This window comes from Macrobrachium rosenbergii, chromosome 13, assembly GCF_040412425.1.
Source record: "Macrobrachium rosenbergii isolate ZJJX-2024 chromosome 13, ASM4041242v1, whole genome shotgun sequence".
Lineage (NCBI taxonomy): Eukaryota > Metazoa > Arthropoda > Malacostraca > Decapoda > Palaemonidae > Macrobrachium > Macrobrachium rosenbergii.
In genome coordinates this window covers 46,513,283-46,532,783 of record NC_089753.1, presented here as the reverse complement: position 1 = coordinate 46,532,783, position 19,501 = coordinate 46,513,283, and the positions used below count along the sequence as shown (strand labels likewise).

At 43.8% G+C, this 19,501-nt stretch overlaps 1 protein-coding gene across 4 annotated transcripts in view; it reads left to right on the top strand.

Moving 5' to 3' along the window:
• LOC136845270 (TATA box-binding protein-like 1) overlaps positions 1-19,151 on the top strand; it is a 49,226-nt gene extending 30,075 nt beyond the window's left edge. For all 4 annotated transcript variants that reach the window (XM_067115418.1, XM_067115415.1, XM_067115416.1 and 1 more), the window contains exons 3-7: positions 5,905-6,129; positions 6,694-6,766; positions 15,182-15,359; positions 16,429-16,523; positions 16,993-19,151. In XM_067115418.1, the coding sequence (XP_066971519.1) occupies positions 5,905-6,129; positions 6,694-6,766; positions 15,182-15,359; positions 16,429-16,523; positions 16,993-17,177 (756 nt within the window). In that variant the 3' untranslated portion in view covers positions 17,178-19,151. The remainder of the gene's footprint in view (positions 1-5,904; positions 6,130-6,693; positions 6,767-15,181; positions 15,360-16,428; positions 16,524-16,992) is intronic.
• The last annotated feature ends 350 nt before the right edge of the window (positions 19,152-19,501 follow it).

The following is a 19,501-nucleotide window of genomic DNA, read 5'->3' as shown; positions in this document are numbered from 1 at the left end:
TCAGACTCCCAGGACTCAGGGAGAAGGTTTCGAAAGTCGTAAGAGGGTTACGGGGCTTCCCACCGATCTGACGCCCCTTCGCAGGTCCTGTTGTCACTTCCCAGGCTGCCAGATCGTGCCGCTCGTATCCTGGGACTGCTTCTCGCCCTCCGAGGCGCCCTCCCCCGTAGGGGTGGAATTCTCGTAAGGACTCTCACCCGCTGAAGAGGAGCTTTAGAGATGACGCTTCACGCCAGTTTTCTTCCGCCTGTGCGGGATTTTGAAGCTTTCCTCTGCACAGAAGAGGACCCGGACGTCGCCAGAGGAGGACGCTTTATTGCCCCAGTCGCCTAAGGAGAGAGCTGTTCTTGCTCCTGTTAGAAGGAAGAAGGCGCCCCCTCGCCCTCTTTCTTCCCAAGGTTCTCCTCCTCCTGGATATGAGACCTCTCCTTCCAAGACTATTTTGTTGGATATGCAGCGAACAGTTGGCCTCTTCTTGCCGAGAAGGAATCAGAACTCCTCTGCTGGAATGTCGCAAGGACTTGAGGCTGGAATTAATCAAGTCCAGGAAGTCCCCGCCTCCTGCTTCCTTTTCTTCCCACTGATCTCCTGCTTCTCGCCTCTTGTCGCCCTCTCAGCTCACGAGTTCCTTCGTGATTCTCGCCATCATCACGACGCCGCAAGCAGCTATCCAGGACTCTTCTTTAGCTGCTCGTCAGGGCTGCTTCTCTTCCGCGCAGGACGCTCGCAGGACGCTCAGCATGACGCCAGGTTGGGCTCCGATCGGCTGCTTCAGGGCGCCTGTTGGACGCCTCCCAGGACGCCTCAGCTCGCCAGGGACGCCCCAGAGCATTCTGATCCTGCAGGGAAAAGTAGATCCTCTTCCGTTGCTCGGACCTCAAGGCCTTCACCAATCAAAGCTGTCGTGAATCTCATGTTAGCACTGGCTTTCATGAAGGAGAAGTCTCTGGCGATTCAGAGCCTGCGGTTTTGATCAACCTTCTGCTTCCTCGCCTCCGACTACCAGGTGTTAACCGGTCTTCTTAAGGACTTATTTGGCGATAAGTTTAAACCCTCGGCCTCTCTCTCCTCCTTCGAACTTGCCTCTTCCAAAGCGAGGAGAACGCTTGTTTGAAGATGACTTCTTCTCTGGCTACGAAGAAGGCCTTTTTCTTAAGGTTAACGCCTGGATGGAGGAGCGGAAGACCCAAGGCAAGACTTCTTTTGCCCTTCCTCCTTCTAAGCTTTGTCGGTAAGGCGGGTATGTGGTATGAGACAGGTGAGGACGCCGGTTCTCAAGTTCCGCCTTGCCTCAAGGAGATTTCGCCAGCCTTGTCGACTTTTCCAGGAGGTCCCAACTGTCGACTGCTAAGGTTTCGTGGACAAATGTCCGAGACCGACCATCATCTGAAGGGACTCTTTCGATCTTTGGAAGTCTTTAACTTCTTAGACTGGTGTTTGGGTGCTTTGGACCTCAAGCTTAGAAGCCCCGACTCGATCAGCCTGGGGGAGCTATCCAGTGTTTTGAATTGCATGGATAAGGCAGTCAGGGATGGCTCAGAGGAACTGGCTTCTCATTTTTGTACAGGTCTTTGAAGAAGAGGGCCTTGTACTGCAATTTCACCTCCAAGTCAGTTTCTGCCTCAAAGGGCTGAATTATTGTTTGCCCCTTTGTCGAGCCATCTCTTCCCAGTTTCTCCGTCGCCTTTAATCAAGGACCTCGCTTCCAGTCTTAAGGAGAAGGCCACGAGATCTTCTCTGGCCCATTCTTCCTAGACGCCCTTCAGTCCCTTCTGTTCGTTGTCAGTTCTGTTCTCCAAGAAGAAACAGCCCTTTCGTGGAGGAGCTTCTTCCTCGAAATCGACTCCACGAGGGGAGAGGTTTTTCCAGAGGAGCAGCCCCATCAAGCCTTCTTTGGGCAGAAAGTGATTTTCATCTCCTCCAGACACCTGTGGGAGCCAGGCTTCATTTTGCGGGAGCCTGGAGAGCAAGAGGGGCGGACACCTGGTCCCTCCTAGTTCTAGAGAAAGGCTACAAGATCCCCTTTCTCGACTCCACCCCTTTTGTACGCCACCCAAGGATCTGTCGCCTCCTACCATTGGGAAAAACAACAGATCCTTTTTAGATCTTTTGGAGCAGATGCTCAGAAAGAGCTGTGGAGCCAGTTCAGGATCTAGCCTCTCCGGGTTCTACAACTGACTGTTCTTAGTCCCGAAACAGTCGGGAGGTTGGAGACCTGTACTGACGTCAGCAGACTGAACCGCTTCATTGTCAAAGAGAAGTTCAAGATGGAAACTTCCCAGTCTGTTCTCGGAGCCCTTAAGACCAGGAGATTGGATGGTCTCTCTGGACTTACAAGACGCTAAGATTTCCATGTTCCCATACATCCTCAGTCAAGACAGTACCTGAGGTTTGTACTGGGGGAAGAGTCTTCCACCCAGAGCTCTTTGCTTTGGTCTCAGCACAGCTCCCATGATTTTCACAGTGATCATGAGAAATGTGGCGAGGTGGCTTCACTTGGCGGGGATCCGTTCGCACATTTGCTTTACCTGACGACAACTCATTCGAGCTTCTTCCCAAGCTCAGTGTCTGGAGGACCTAAATTTACATTGGAGTTGACGGTCCCTGGGACTTCTAGTCAACAAAGAAAAGTCCCATCTGATCCCGACTCAGTCCATCGTCTATCTGGGGATTCAGATGGATTCAGTGGCTTTTCGAGCTTTTCCATCCCAAGAACGCCAACAACATTGCTTGGAAAAAGTTTCATCTCTCCTGGGGAAGGAAACATGCTCGGTGAGGGAATGGATGAGTTTGCTGGGGACCATTTCCTCGCTGGAGAAGTTTGTTTCCTGGGAAGACTTCATCTCAGGCCTCTTCAGTTTTTCCTGTTGGAGAACTGGATGAACAAGGAGGACCTGGAAGAGACTTTGAAGATCTCTTCCGCCTGTCAAGACTCACCTGAGGTGGTGGCTCGACCCCTTGTTACTGGCAGAAGGGTTTCTCTCAGCCTTCAGAGAACCCCACCTAGTGTTGTTTTTCCGACGGGTCCAGGGAGGATGGGGAGCAACACTAGGAGGGGAAGAAGTGTCAGGCACCTGGAGAGGAACAGGTGTCCTGGCACATCAATCTCAAAGAATTAGGAGCTATCCATTTAGCCCTTCAATTCTTCGAGGATCCAAGTGTCAGGCCGAAGTTGTTCAGGTGAATTCTACAACACCACAGCCTTAGCTTACCTCAAGAAGCAATACTTGTTCCCTGTTCAACCTGGCAAAGAGATCCTGCTTTGGCCTCATGCTCGGGGATCATTTCAATTCTCACAAGGTTTGTCGCAGGCGTGGAGAATATCCGAGCAGACCTTCTCAGTTAGCAGCAGCATCAACTCCTGCCGACGGAATGGACCCTTCACAGGAGGTGTGTCTGGATTTTGGAGGTTATGGGGACGCCCCCTTGTAGACCTCTTTGCGACCTCCAAGAACAAAGAGGCTTCCTCTTTACTGCTCTCCTGTCTTAGATCCTGGGGCCTTAGCAGAGATGCCCTCCTCTGGGACTGGAAAGGCCTAGATCTTTTACGCCTTTTCCCCTTCAAGATCCTGGGAGAAGTGATCAGAAAATTCTCAGCATCACAAGGAACAAGGATGACCTTATCCCCCTTTTGGCCAGCAGCACTGGTTCTCAGAGTTTCTTTCTGGTTGGACTTCCCAAGGACACTTCCTGAGAGCAGGTCTTCTCAGGCAGCCCCACTTCAAAGATTCCACAAAACCTCCCCGCTCTGAGTCTAACTGCTTTCAGACTATCTCAAAAATTGGTCAAGAGCGAGGGGTTTTTCTGAGCCAGTGGCAAAGGCTATCGCTAGTGCCAGAAGACCTTCATCTAAAGGATATATCAATCGAAGTGGGCAACCTTAGGAGATGGTGCAAGAGCAGGGGGATTCCTCTTCCTCTATCACTGTGTGCCAAATAGCAGACTTTCTTCTTTATCTCAGGGAGAAAGAAAACTGGCAGTCTCTACTATTAAAGTGTTATAAAAGTATGCTGTCGGCAGTCTTCCGACACAGAGGCCTAGACTTTGCCTGACAACAAGGATCTCCACGATCTTGAGATCCTTTGAAACTGTTAAGGTTCCTCAGCCCATGACCCTCCTTGGAACCTGGATGTGGTCCTGAAATTTCTGATGTCAAGTCCTTTTGAACCTATGTCTTCTGCATCTCTCAAGAACATGACTAGAAAGGCGATTTTCTAACTTCCTAACTTCTGGCGACATAAGAGGGTTAGTGAAGTTCAGGCTATGTAAGGCTTGGCTTTAGGGGTCCTAATGCTGTTTGCTCTTTAGTCCATTTTTTCTTGCCAAAAATGAAAATCTTTCAAACCCCTTGGCCCAAGACTTTTGAAATCAAAGGTTTGATTTGAGATTCTTGGACAAGAATCAGAGAGAGTCTTGTGCAGTGTCAGGGCTCTCAAGTTCTACCTTAAAGGAACAAAGAAACTCGAGGTCCATTGGACAATTTGTGGTGTTCTGTTAGAAACCTGACTTAAACCAATGTCCAAGAATGCACTGGCATTCTTTTTAAGAAGTACCATCAAAGAGGCTCATTCTTCCTGCCAAGAAGGTGACATGAGGTTGTTGAGGTGAAAGCTCACGGGTGAGAGCCATTGCGACCTCTCCATGGCTTTCAAGAAGAAATATGTCTCTTAACATCTTCTGGGTACCACCTTTTGGCGAAGTAATTCAGTGTTTGCCTCACACTCTTGGCAAGATGTGAAGTCAACTTTGAAGACTGTTCTTCGCTGGGACCATACGTTTCTTCAGACACAATGTTGGGAGAAGAGGGCAACTCTGATCCTATCCTTTAGGGTTAGGTGGTATTTTTAATCTTGTTTTTTTTCTGGTTGTTGGGTGGCCACCGATGTGGGCAGTCTTCCCAATCTTTGCCTAAATTAGGTTCATTGGCTTAGATAGGCTGGTTAGGTGGTTGGTTGTTGCTCTTTTTCCTCTCAGTATGGTCATATGATCTAGTCCCATTGTGGTCACGCCCCGTGGACAGATCATCTAGATCTCACCAGCTTTATAGGTCCCTACCTTGCTGGAGAATCTAGTAAAGCAGAAGCAGGCTAGAGTGACAGTAACCACTCAGTCAGCTATGCTAACAGGTAAGGAACCAAAATAATTTTACATTTATTTGTTTTTTCCTAAATCTTATTCTGTCTCTACCCCCTCCAATGGTGGGATTCAGCTATATATATATCTGACAGGTAAGTTTCATGAACAAAATGATATTTTAATGATAAAATAAAGTTTGTTCATACTTACCTGGCAGATATATATATTTATAGTGCCCACCCACCTCCCCTCAGGAGACAGTGGCACTAGAAAATCTGAATAGAAAATGGGAATGGTTCCTGATACCCACCCCAGCCGCGGAATGAGTACTAACCACCTGACCACACTGCGTGTGTCGCGAAATTTGAAATTCTGTCGGATTTCGAGAAATACAGCTGTATATATATCTGCCAGGTAAGTATGAACAAACTTTATTTTATCATTAAAATCATGTTCTGATTGTTGTAACTTCAAATACATGTATTGTGTATGTACATATCTTTTTTGTTTAATACAAGGTGAAAAGTACTGTACATTCCAAGTTGTTTTCTAGGATCGGTGCAGAAGTATTGACAAACAGTCTGCATACTTGATTACTGTATAATTTATATACTGTATTACACTGTTTGTATTGCTAGGTTAAAGCTTGGTAGTATGTGCAAGTCTTAGTCACATAAACAAGGATGAAATTATTTGTAAAGTATATGATGAATGGAGGGAAAGAATCACTAAATCTTCAAGATCAAATGCAGGCAGAAGGAAGCCTGTTTCCAACAGTAGTCTTACGTTAGTTTTTAATGTAAAATTATACTGTATTTCTTTCTCCAGGTAGTTGGCTTGGCAAACGGCATGATGCCTGAAGCTCAAAATGTGCCGGAGCTTCCGGAAGTTAATGATGGTACAGCAAGCAATCCTGCAGAGGTGATAGATGAGGCCCCTGTTATCGATATCATAATAAATAACGTTGTGTCTTCTTTTTCCGTTGGATGCCACCTTGAATTACGACAAATAGCTCGCTGTGCACATAATGTAGAATATCGAAGAGAGAGTGGGGTAAGATTATTATATGATTTTTAGTCATCATTGTATATATTCATTCCTTTTATTATAGTTTTAATTATACGTGCCTCACATTAATTCCTTTATAGTTTTAATTTCATGTGCCTCACATTAATTCCTTTGATTATAGTTTTAGTTTCATGTACCTGAAATTCATCCATTTAATTATATACTCAATTTCATGTGCCTTACATTCATCCCTTTGATTATAGTTTTAATTTTATGTGCCTCACATTCATCCCTGTGGTTATATTAGTTTTAATTTCATGTGCCCCACATTAATCCCTTTGATTATAGTTTTAATTTCATGGCCTCACATTCATCCCTGTGATTATAGTTTTAATTTCATGTGCGTCACATTAATCCCTGTGAAGATAGTTTTATTTCATGTACCTCACACTAGTCCCTTTGATTTTATAGATTTAATGTTAAGTGACTCATTAATCCCTTTGATAATATCTGTTTCTTGTAACTTTTTCTGCAAAGGCATTTAAGATAGTCAAATTTTCATGTAGTGTTTTCAGACAGAGTTCTGATATATCCTTTTATTATTCTTAGATGGTTACCCTGAAAATCAGAAATCCTCCTACGACTGCATCGATATGGTCATCGGGAAAAATAACGTGCACTGGTAAGCTTCTATATGTTTGTTTTTGTTCTAAACATTCAGCTGTTCCTAAACGAATACAAACCTTTGGTCTTTACATATGGATATTACTTGCACTGTAAGCTGGGAATGGCCGTTTAACTTTTAAACAAGGTGGTTAACTACCGTTCTTAGGGGTGGGAGCCCCGCCCACCCAGTCAGTACGCAAACACTTTGCTTTCGGCCGCCATCACATTTAGACATCTCTGCTCGACAGGACCATTTAACTAAACCTTGTTTTTGTTTGTTGAGTACTTGTGTATATTGTTTATACAGTACTTGTGTTTTCATGATGCAAACCCACAACTTATCAGAGCCAAAGGAGAGGAAGCCTTGTGTCATGAGGCACTACCCAGACACGAACAAACCCTGCAATCGCTTCCTCTCCTCTATTGAGATTAAGCCACATATGTCCTGAGTGTCGTGTCTGGCCGTCAGAAAGTGGATGCAGTTCAGCCGGAAAAGGAAAAGAGAGAGAGAAAGTTTCCTTGACATCATCGGAGGGCGACATGCCTCTGGTGATGCCCAGAATTTCCATCTGGCTCCTTCCTACCCCCCAGCCAAGCTGCCTTTCATTGTTACCACTCCTAAGGGAGTCGGCTCCCCTTAGCCATCTCCTTCTGCTTCATCAGGAGAGAGTTGGCGTAGGGGGGCGATGACCCAGGCCGACTCCTCGCTGGCAGTCTCCGTTTGTTCAGTGAGGGAGGACTCCCCCTCAGTACTTTTAGGTTTGGTGAAGCCTGAGGGGCTTTGGGAGATAGGCTCCCCCCAGGCCTCCTGGGGGAGCCTTCTGTGCAGGACTTGATTTCTCACTTGAGGGCATCTAATACCCCTCCTGTGACTGCTGCTTCCGTGACCATTACTATGGCAGCGGTTACGATGTCAACCAGATTTAGGACCACCACTATGGCAGTGGTTCCTACAATCATGCATCCTGCTATGTGCCCTGCAGTTTCCCCTCCAACATCCTCCCCTTGGGGACTTGTCATCTTCCAAGCCTCGTTCAAGAAGACCTGCCGCGAATGCAAGAAGAGGTTGAAGAAAAAGAGTCGTTGTACGTCTTTGTTGTGTGCAGATGCCTCCCCTTCTTACAAAGCTTCCAAGCGGAGGAAGGAGGAGGTTGCTTCTCCCTGCCTTAAGAATGCCCTTAGGACCTCTTAATGGTCAGCCTTCATCCACGGAAGAGGCTAAGGGATCTCTCATATGCTCTCCCTTTCTGTCATCAGGCACAGGAACTGTTGCACAGGGTTCTGTGGACGCTCATGCCACTGGAGCATCAGGTGCCTGAGGTTCCATAGAATCCTGTGTCACCGATACCGGTCCTGGAAAGTCACCTCCCCGGGCCGGTAAAGAACCTTCTACCACTGCATGGGGTTCCAGGGACCCCCGTGCATCGGAAGCAACTATTGTATAAGGCTCCACAAACCCCTGTATCACGGGAGCTACAGGTGCATAGGGTCCCACAGACTCCTGTGTCACTGGTACCGGTCCCGGGAAGTCACTTTACCGGGCTGGTAAAGGTGGTTCTACGGCATACACAGACCCGGGCCCAGCACAACGAGAGAGAATGAGCGCTCTACATGCAGGCGCTGCCTCACCCCCTGCATGTTCCTGCATAGGAACACTGCCAGGGTCCCAGAAAGGTGATGCTGGCCCACAGGTCTGCTCACTGGGAAAAGCAAAGAGGAGGTCCCCTGTCCAGTCTTCTTCGCCTGTAGAGGCCCCAGCCTCGAAGAAGACAATAGCATGCCTTTGGGACAGCCCCATCCAAGTTTGCGTGAATGGGATTGCTCTCCCTGACCCATGCGGCCAATGTCATCGCGGGTTAACGACCTCCCATGGCCTTCCTCACCTGTCCCCTTCACCTCATGGGGGTTTACCAGGAGAAGGATGGGACTAGGGTTTGGACTGGTTACATTCGCCTTCCCATCCCAGACCGTCATGAAAGCTTATGCTCTGGGTGCAGGCTTTGGACCGGACCGGTCATATGCTCGAGTGGCGGAGAGGTTGCCAAGGGGTTCTGACAAGTGCCTCTCCCCTTAAGAGAGAGTATCCTGGGAAGACCATGACCTGGAAGGGTTCGAGGGTCCTTTTCCCCAGGTTGCGGACACCCCTGAGTTACAGAGGACCTTCACTGAGATCGTTCGATTGACTTGTCAGTACAACGGTCTAGAGGAAGAGACCCTGGCTACTTCCATGGATCGCCCTTCAACCCTCTAATCCTTTTAGGGGTCCCACAAGGAACCCAAAGCTTTGGTGGGCCTGCCTTGGTCTAATCTTGCTGAAGGGGTCTTGGACCAGGTGAATTCTATTGTGTCTGGGCAGGAAAATTCACTTCGGTCCAGCTGCTCATGTAAGATGCTTCCTCCTCCTCTCACTCGCCAGAAAAGACTACGTGCAATCAGAGAAGCCTTTGCTGACTAAACAGGTTGACCTGGGTCTGTTGCTGGACCAGCTCCATTCAGAGGAGGTCTCCCCCTCGCAGCAGGAGGCAACGGCACTGGAATGACTACCATGGCAGCATTCCAGACAGTCTCTTGGATTGATCTGTGGTCCCTTTCAGTGGCCAAGATTGCTTCCTCCTCCACTTCAAGTGCTGTGAACCCTGAAGAGGAAGAAACATTCAAGAGACTGATGCTGTCTGGAGGTAGGGCCATCTCCTACCTACCCCACCAGACAGCTAACTCTGTGGGCTAACCTGGTGTTGAAGAGGAGATATGCTGTCTTGAATTAGATCATCAGGTTCGTCGGTTCTGAGTTGGCCTTGGCTTAACGGAACGGAACAATACTGGGTTTCACTTCCCTGTTCCCTAGAGAAGTGGATGCCGTGGTGGACAGACAGAGAGAGAGGACATAGGACAATGACCGTCTCGTTCAGCAGGCAATGGCCAAGGCCTCCGAGTCTATGTGTGCCACTGCAGCCCGACCTTCGGGTCAGACTGGCACTTCTAAGAGTCCTTGGAAGTCCCAGACTTCCAAGGACCCTCATAGGAACACCCAGTCTTCTGCCCCCATCAGGAAAGGTGCGCAGCAGTGCCCCTTTCAGCCCCCTCCCCAACCTGGGAGAGGAGGCAGGGGTAAGAAGGGAGGAGGACGCTAAGGGCGGCATTCCTCCCCACGTGCTGCCATTGGTGGAGGCGGTGCCTGTCGAGCTATAGGTCAACATGGCAATGATATGGAGCAGAAACCTGGGTAGTGGATGTCATTCGGGTAGGTTATCAACTTCCCTTCAAGTTCTTACCACCCCTTGCCAACTATTTTGGTCCATCTCTGCACGTATGTTCCCAGCTCACTGAAGGATCTCGCCCTATAGGGCTAGGTGAAAGCTGTGTTGAAGAAAGGTGCTGTAGAAGTCGTGGTGGACCAGTCTACAGGGTTTTACAGCTGTCTCTTTCCCATGGAGAAAGAGACGGGTGGATGAAGACTGATTTGTTTGCCAGACTCGGTTCAAAATGGAAACGACACGTTCAGTGCTCGCGGCTGTGAGGGAGTCTGACTTCATGCTTTCGGTGGACTTGAAGATGCGTATTTTCAAATACCCATCTATCAGTCCTCCTGCAGATACCTCCACATTATCCTTGGGGAGAGTGTACCAGTTCAGACTCTCTGTTTCGGACTCTCAGCCGCTCCCCAGGTGTTAACACAAGTGTTCACCCTTGTGTCGACTTGGGCCCACTCGCACGGGATACGTCTTCTGAGGTATCATGATGACTGGCTAGTTCTGGTGAGCCCCCATTTGCAGTTGCTCCACGACAGACATTGACTTCTTGAATTTTGTCACGGCCTTGGGTTAGTGATAAATTTTGAGAAGTCTGATCTCATACCCAAGTAGAGTATAAAGTATCTGACCATGCTGATAGATATGGCAGCAGTGAGAGTCTACCCCTCCAACTCGTGTATCAGCAGGTTTAGAGAGGCAGCGCAGCAGTTGTTCCTGTCTCAGCGGGAGCAACCAGCTCAGCAGTGGAAAGTTGTTCTCAGTCACCTGTCGTCCTTGGAGAAGCTAGTCCCTTGTGCGGCTTCACCTTCGTTCTCATCAGTGGAGGATGAAAGAGTTCTGGTCTCCGGCAAAGGACTCCCCGTTCCTTCCCACTCCTCTTGAAGAGGAAGTGAGACAGGACTTAGCCTGGTGGCTGGATGACAGGAACCTTGCAATAGGAGTGTCACTACACACATCTTCTGTCATTATGCTTCTGTTCTTGGATGGATCAACCAAGGGGTGGGGCGCACATCTGAAAGAGTTGCTGGTTTCAGTTGTGTGGAACCAGAATGACAGACACCTCCACATTAATGTTTTGGAAAGGCAGCTTTTCACCACCCATGGGACAATCTTGAGGCTTACTCTTTCTCTCCATTCTGTCTGAGATTCAGGGTGACCCTGGTGGCTCCCAAGTGGCCACATGCCACATGGTATCTGGACCTGCTAGCTCTGCTTGCTGAGGCACCAAGAGAGATTTCCCCTTGGCACAACCTCCTATGCCAGCTGCAGAGAGGTACCACCAGTCCGTGGAGTCGCTGTCACTTCACAGCTGGATACTCTCCAGCATCTATTGCGAGTGAGGAGCTTTTCCTGCTGCACAGCGACAGAGATGTCTGGATACCTTTGGTAATTCTCAGCAGCTTTGTACCAGGGGAAATGGGCTGTCTTTTGTGGTTGGTGCAGTAGACGGGGGTATCTCTCTGGTTGGAGCTACTCTTCAGCAAGCAGCGGACTTTCTCGTATTCCTTCTCTATGAGAAGCTTCTCTCTATCTCAGCTGTTAAGGGCTACTGGTCTGCCCTGGGCCAAGTCCTTCGCCCGAAAGTCATCGATCTCTCTTCCTCGCAGGAGATCTCTATGCTGATAAGAAGCTTTGTACAGTCTTGCCCTCCCAGAGAACTCAGGTCCCCTGAGTGGGATGTGGCTCTCATTCTATGGAGCCTGACTCGTATGCCGTACAAGCCTTTACAAGTTGTCAGACGGATCTGACCCTCAAGACTGTGTTCTTGCTTGCCCTGGCATCGGCAAAAAGAGTTGGCGAACTTTATGGACTTCCTCAAGGGGATTGGGGTTATGTCCTGCTCAAATTTGCCATGGAATTCATAGCAAAGACTCAGAATCCATTGGTCCCTGATGCCAGATTTGAGTCATTTACAATCCCCTTCACTGAGGACTTTGTCGGTAGTGATCCGGATGAGATGCTGCTGTGTCCAGTTTGGGTGCTGCAGTACTATCTTAAGAGGACTCGACCCCACTGGCCTGAGTGTCAACAACTCTTTGTTAGAACTGGCTTGACCAAGAAAGATGTCCAAGAATACCATTTCTTTTTGGCTCTGTGATACAATCAAATGAGCATACTCTATGTCTGACGAGGTGGACGGGAGTAAATACTGGGTGAGAGCTCACAAAGTTAGGGGCATTGGTCTGCCCTTTGCATTCAGGAAGAACCTGTTGGTTCAACAGGTACTAAGAGTGCAACCACATTCGTGCCAGACCACATTCACCTCCCTTTACTTTGGGACGTTGCCCATAGGTCCTTGGACACTTTTTCCTTGGGTCCTGTGGTGGCTGCTCGACAAATTGTGTAGCTCACCCAGCTCCCTTAGAGGGACAGGTAGCATCTTGCCTAAGGTGTATGGTTGCGAAAGAGAGTGTGTGTGTGTGTGTGTGTGTGTGTGTGTCTGGCCTCCTCCTTTTTCTTGTTTTATACCCCTCCTCTCCCTTAGGGCAGAGGAACGGTTGGCAGGCCATCATGTGCTGGACAGGCATGCAATGCAGGTGAGTTAGATGACTGAGTACCCAGTCTATAATCTAGTATACTGTAGATTAATAGATGTAAGTCCTGGAGAGAGAGGCTGACAATAAAACAAATATGTTGGTTTTATTAGCTTTTTATTGTTTCTGACACTATGGGTTCATCCAAGCCCTTGAGCTCTTCGTTGGGTGAGTTGGTAGAGCTGTGGACTGACACTCACTGGGCCGGAGTTCGATTCCCCGGCCGGCCTGATGAAGAGTTAGAGGAATTTATTTCTGGTGATAGAAATTCATTTCTCGCTATAATGTGGTTCGGATTCCGCAATAAGCTGTAGGTCCCGTTGCCAAGTAACCAATTGGTTCTTAGCCACGTAAAATAAGTCTAATCCTTTGGGTCAGCCCTAGGAGAGCTGTTAATCAGCTCAGTGGTCTGGTAAAACTAAGGTATACTTAACTTTAACTCTGTGAATTAATTCAAAAGGCCCAGAAATCTGACAGTTGGACACCACATGTGGTCAACAGTTCAGAGGCATGGGACTCCTTCCTTTGGTCTACATGAACAGGAAGAGAGGCCCAGGTGAATTGAACTACCAGTTGGTTCAGAGATTTACTCAGAATCCTCCCACCAAGAAGTAAGTTTCCATATGTAAAGACCGAAGGTTTGTATTCATGTAGGAACAAACTACAAATTTTTTAAGTAATTTGTATTTTTCTTAACATACAAACCTGAAGGTCTTTATATTAATGGCTCACCTCATGCCACCCCTCATTCTGCTACCTGGGCTGAAAGGCCAAGTGAATACGTACCGACTGGGTGGGTGGGACTCCCACCCCTACTGTCGTTAGTTAACCACCTTGTTTAAAAGTTAAATGGCCATTCCCAGCTCGTGCTGCAGGTAATATCAGTATGTAAAGACCCTCAGGTTTGTATGTTAGGAAAAATACAAATTGCTTTAAAAATTGTAGTTTTTGCAGTAGTCACTTAACGTCCCAAGGCTGACAAGCATGTTCGTTGCAAACTACTTGTATTGAAAAAAGTAATGATGTGGGTGAACTCAGGTGGTGTCAGATACTAATGGAAATACTTTAGAAGTACATATCCAGAGATTACTAGGGTAGAGTGATGATGGTCAAATCTGTGGCAACCACTAAAGAATCCAGTTTATGTCACAAGGACGGTGATTAGACTTGTCCCTGAGAGTTACAGAATAGTTATTCATGGTATCATTAACCAGAATATACAAAGAATGCATCCTCCATTGGTCAGGAAGTTAGCATGGGTATTGCCATTTGCTAAATCAGAAAGATACTTTTTAGTAGCCAGCTATTGGCTCATAGTTAAACTCAACTGTAGTTGCCAAGTATTGGAGAATGGTAAGTGATCTCTTAATGTGGTGTGTGATGTTTTGCATGAAGCCCTTGAAATGAGAATCCTTACCTCAGGGCAAAGCCAAATTAGTGTTTTTCAGTATGTTTGAAACTTTTTTACCATTTTGAGGCATTGCATTTTACAAGACCTATATGACTAATTTATGAGGAAAACGGCCACATTTTATAAAAGCTATTCAGAATAGACCATTCCAGGTACAAGTGGGTGTCATATTTTTTGGTATTATTGAGTGATTACCAAATTTCCTGTAATTTTTCTCCCATGGGGATGTAAGAGAAAGAAAACTTTAGATTATCATAAACAGAATTGAGATTTGGGGGTGTGGGTTTTATTTTTGATTACGAAGACAATAGTGTAGTAGTTAATTTTTGCTGTTAAAATGTATCGATCTAGATGCAGATTTTTTATGTAAATGGACAGACACTATTTTTTTAGCTTAGTATTTAGCTACGAATAAACAGCACACAACACAACATACAAGGTGCCAAGGATCATGCTACAGTTATTACTGATGGCTCAAAATCTGCATCAATTGGTAGGATTTACTGCCTTATCTAAGACAACAAAATTCTCTCCTTGTAACAATGCTTTTATTTCCGTAGAACTGTTTGCAATAAATTCAAAATTGAAGATTGTCATTTGTATTGTCATAATCATTAGAGTTAATTGCTGTCATGTTGAAATACATGGCAAAGTAAATAGATACTTGTGTTTGCCAAGCATAAAAATAAACTGCTACGTGGGTCAGTTCAGTTTTTGAGGTATATTATATGATTCCATATAGTAGCCTAGTAACTTGAAACTCCATGTATATTTATGGATGAAAATTGTGTGATCTTTTAAAAATTTATAATTTGGCTTCAGAAGCTGCTTCCTTAACAGAAAATTATTTACCCAACATAATTTTTTTTTGCCCCTCTAGATGTTACCTTTTTACCAGTAGAACTTGGTAGGTGAGAGGGTGCCACCCCCAATTGGTTTGAAACTCTATCCTCTCTGCCAGATATAAGTGTCATAAGAAAATGTTTTAGTAAATTTTTGAAGATTGACATTTGTTCTGCCTTGTACTATTTTGCAGGCTGTTATGATGTGCAGTAAAAATTGTATATACATATAAAATCCTTTCCTATGAATTTTTAAATGTTACCATGCACGTAAAATGATGGGGTAGTACAAATTGAATTTCTCACTTACACCAAAAATTTCACATCTTGACCAAGACATGGAGAAACAGAACTTCATCACAGAGACAAAACTGAGTTTTTCTTTTCCCTCAGGATCAACATCAGAAGATGAAGCAAGAAGAGCAGCTAGAAGGATAGCAAGAGTAATACAAAAGTTAGAGTACCCAGCTAAGTTCAGAAATTTTCGAATTGTAAATGTTCTTGGTACGTGTACGATGCCATTCAACATAAAAATTACGCCGTTTAGTCAAACATATCGTGAAGCTGCAAGGTGTGTATCTCTTAGAAATAATTGTAGTATTGATTATTTCTGTTGGTTTGTACTGGCAAAATTATGATTGGAGAAATAAATCCACAGTTATGTATAGGTACATATATTTAAAAGTAAATCACTACAGAGAGCCTTTGGGGATCTGTTTGATCCACTTTGAGATTGAGAAGGGAAATCGAACAGATTCCAGAAAGCTCTGTAGAAATTTATTTTTAAATCTACTACCCATACGTAATTGTGGATTTGTTTCTCCTTTTCGAGACTCCTGCTACTATGGGTATTTTTTGAAATAATGGTTGATAGTAGAGTGACATTAGGAAATTGTGCTCATTCTATATGGTAATGTAAATTTTACTCATTAAACTATATGCATTTACAAATAAAGCTCAGAATGGTCTTGGAATTTTATATCATTGGCCTCTGAAAAATGTATATCCATGAATTTTATACCCAGGGTAAGTGTTTGATAATGTTTTGAAGGATGCAACGAAACAATTACTTATTGGTAGTATGTTAGATATTTGGTTTAGTTACATACAGGAAATCCATTTTACATTCTCTTTCTGTATTTTAATATGAGTTGCAAATGTGGATTCTGTGATTAGTTGAAAATCTTGAAACTGGTAAGATTTTTTTTTTTTTTTTTTTTTTTTTTTTTTTTTTGCACCAAAACTTATTAGGTGTTCATTGATTTTTCCAAACTTTCTACTGAAAATCTTTGAACACTGGTAGGAATCCTTTTTATTTGGGATGAATCTTACCTACTGTTAAAGATAGCTTATAGCTCCGTGCCAATAGGTGAGGAGATAAAAGCTATCTTTAACAGTAAGTATCCAAATAATGAATTTTATGATGAAAATTAATTTTTTTTTTGCTCAAACTAATTTGGACACTCAAGTTTTTCTAAATTTTCCACTGAAGGTGTTTTATGTCCATGTAAGAGATGTTTTTCCAAATTTTCCACTGAAGGTGTTTATGTCCATCTAAGAGATGTAGATGTTCTCAGGGTAATGCAGACTGTACAGTTCACTGATATAAAGGACTTTCCTCCTCTTGTTTTTGTTTTCAGTTATGAGCCAGAATTGCATCCTGGAGTTACCTATAAAATTGACCATCCAAAAGCTACACTAAAGATATTTTCAACTGGAAGTATTACAGTTACAGGTTAGTATTAAGTGTTGGTTTCTCTCTCTCTCTCTCTCTCTCTCTCTCTCTCTCTCTCTCTCTCTCTCTCTCTCTCTCTCTCTAAACAGTGTGTCTGTTAACTTGAATAGCAGTGAATTATGTACTTAGTTATTAATTGACTGTTGTGGGTCACAACTAGGGTGGGGAAGAGAGAGAGAGAGAATATGAGAGAAAATTAGGTGTTTTTGTTTATAGCTTTATCAAAACTATTTTATCAAAATGAGATGGCCTCAACTAGATAGTCCTCACCTGACAGTGGTGGAACCATTTGTAGGATCTCTCTCTCTCCCTCTCTTACAGTTTGGTGTTCTCAGACATTTTAGGATTAAGTACTTGATTATAACGACTGTATTTTAATAGTTCCTCCTATTCATATGAATATTGCAGCTCCTAGAGCTTTATACTTGAATGTACCACTTATACATAATTCCTACAATTTCTGTTTCAGCTCCTAGTGTAAGTAATGTGCAGTATGCCATAGAGCATATATACCCTAAAGTACAATCGTTTGCAAAAGCAAGAACCCCAGAGGAAATAGAAAGAATGCGACAAATGAAGGAGGAGAGATCTCCCACGCCTTCGTCTTCAGACGACGAATCCTTATCAGAATTTCCTGATTATGATGACATTTAAGATGTTGTCTCATTAGGAAAGGGATTTTAGTGAACTTGTACCGTACTAGTGCAGCAGTCAGACTTTTAATAATGAAAAAGTGTATCATGGTGCTAAGTGGCTGAGTAGGCCTCATTGACTGATACAACATCATCGCTAGTGGCACATCTGAGCCAATATGTTTGACAGAGAAACATGACTGTCTCAAGTGATGCCTAGTCCAGTGATCTTGCAATACCCACCGACAGTGTGTACTGTTATTTATAGGCATTTTTTTCGTGCCTCTTTGATACATAGCTCAGATGTGTGAGAGAGATTGTCTTTCACTCTTAAGCTATCCTGCAGAACAATAGTAGTAATGATTAGTGGTGTGGTTTGATGTAAAATTTGACCACACAGAATGAAATAGACTAAAAGAACTGCCTATGATACCTGAAGAGCTTCTGTGAAGATCTGTTTATCCTATTTTTATTTTATTTGTAACAGTTTGTGTCTTAAATTGTAAGTTGTTCATGGGCATATTTCAATGTTCTGAGCTTGTGTAATAATATTAACATTTACTGTGTATTTAATATACCATTCCCAAAGACATGCCAAACTAATGCTTTCTCAGCCTGTATTCCTTAAACAGCACATGTGCACGTTATTGGCAACAATATTCAACTAAGCTAGTAATATATAACCGAGACGGTCTTGGTTCATATATATACTGATGTGAATGAATTTCCTATTGTTGCTACTCACTTCTTTTAGATTTGTGTGTTATTTGACCAATTTTCATTAAGCACAAAATACAGGTATGAAGAAGCATGAACCTGTTAGTCATGTATTTTGAGCTAAATTTAATTGGAGTTATTTCATACTTACTGCTTCGTACAGCAATTTGTTGACTCTGGGACAGAGGTGAACAACAAACTTGACCAGTGAAGTGCCTAAATGTAGATGTCTTCCTGTTCTCTGTCTTTGGACCTTAGGCTTGTTTTGCAAACATTACATACATACATACTGGCATTTGAGAGGCTCAGAAGAGAGAGGCGTTTGTCATTAATTTACCCCCCTCTTTTGTTGTAACTATGTTCTCCTTAAGACTCATTTGTTGTATCTTATTCTCCTTAGGATAAGGAAGTCATTATGTTCTCTGCAGTTTATGGACTGCCCTTTTTTTATTTATGCTTTGTGGATCATACACCTTATCACTTGAGTTTTTGACATTATTTTTCATCCCCTTACATGTTCATGTATCTCATATCTTAAGGTATGCTTTTGCTGTTTTCTACAGTTTTATTCATGCACTGTAGCAGTGTAGACTTTTAATTTTAAATATGATTCTTTTATTGGTCAATGGAGTTTTATTCATGAATTTGGTACTGAAATGAGATTTGTATGATGGATGGTGTTTATGTAAGGTGGATGCATCTGCTGGGATTTTTCAGTTGCCAGTCACCGGAGCTAAATTTGGTCTTGAAGAAGATTGTTATAAAATTTCTGTTATTGTTTCATGTGTGATTGGTCCCTTTTTAAATTTCCATACATCAGTTTTAGTGTTAGGAGAAACTACTGATATATGGTAATTTTTGAAGTTGCTTTTGCAAATACTGAATTGTGATAAGGTCAGGGTCATTAAAAAAATTGTTGATATTGAGACAATTTATGTTCAAACCAGTTGGTGCTTCATAAGGTTTTTTTTTTTTTTGCTGGTCATTGGCAGTCAAGCTAAACAAGAAATTAAGACATTGGAAATACAAGAAATGAAAACATTGAAGTTACTTTGCCCTACACAATTATTTATCAGTAATACTGGCAAGAATCTGTAGCTTCAGAATTTGTTGAGAACTTTGTGTCTGGTCTATTAAGTTTTAGGAAACTTTGTACATTTTGCTCTCTCTCTCTCTCTCTCTCTCTCTCTCTCATTGACCTTTGAAAGACTTAAAGCAATGGTTAGTAAATGAAGGGTAGGTATGTAGAAGCTGACATTGAATAAATGATACTACATTATCTCCGTTGTATGTTGTATATCATCAGTTTTAGGGTTGTAAACTGGTAGACCATATACTGTACAGTACTTCTTTATTTTGAGGATGCAGTTTTTCCACTAAGATGTTTTAAAGGTACAATATCCAATACTTAATATTCTTGAAAAATTTTCTAGGGCACCATTATTCAATACCTAACGTAAATTTTAAAGTATGTATTGTAGACGACTTGCTGGAATCTTCATAATTTTCATTTTAATCATAAATGTTACATTTGGACATAAATTACAAAAAGTATTAAGGAATTATTCATAAAAATTTTAACCATGCAGTAATATTAAAACCAAATGATTCGATTTTTAAGAGCTATGA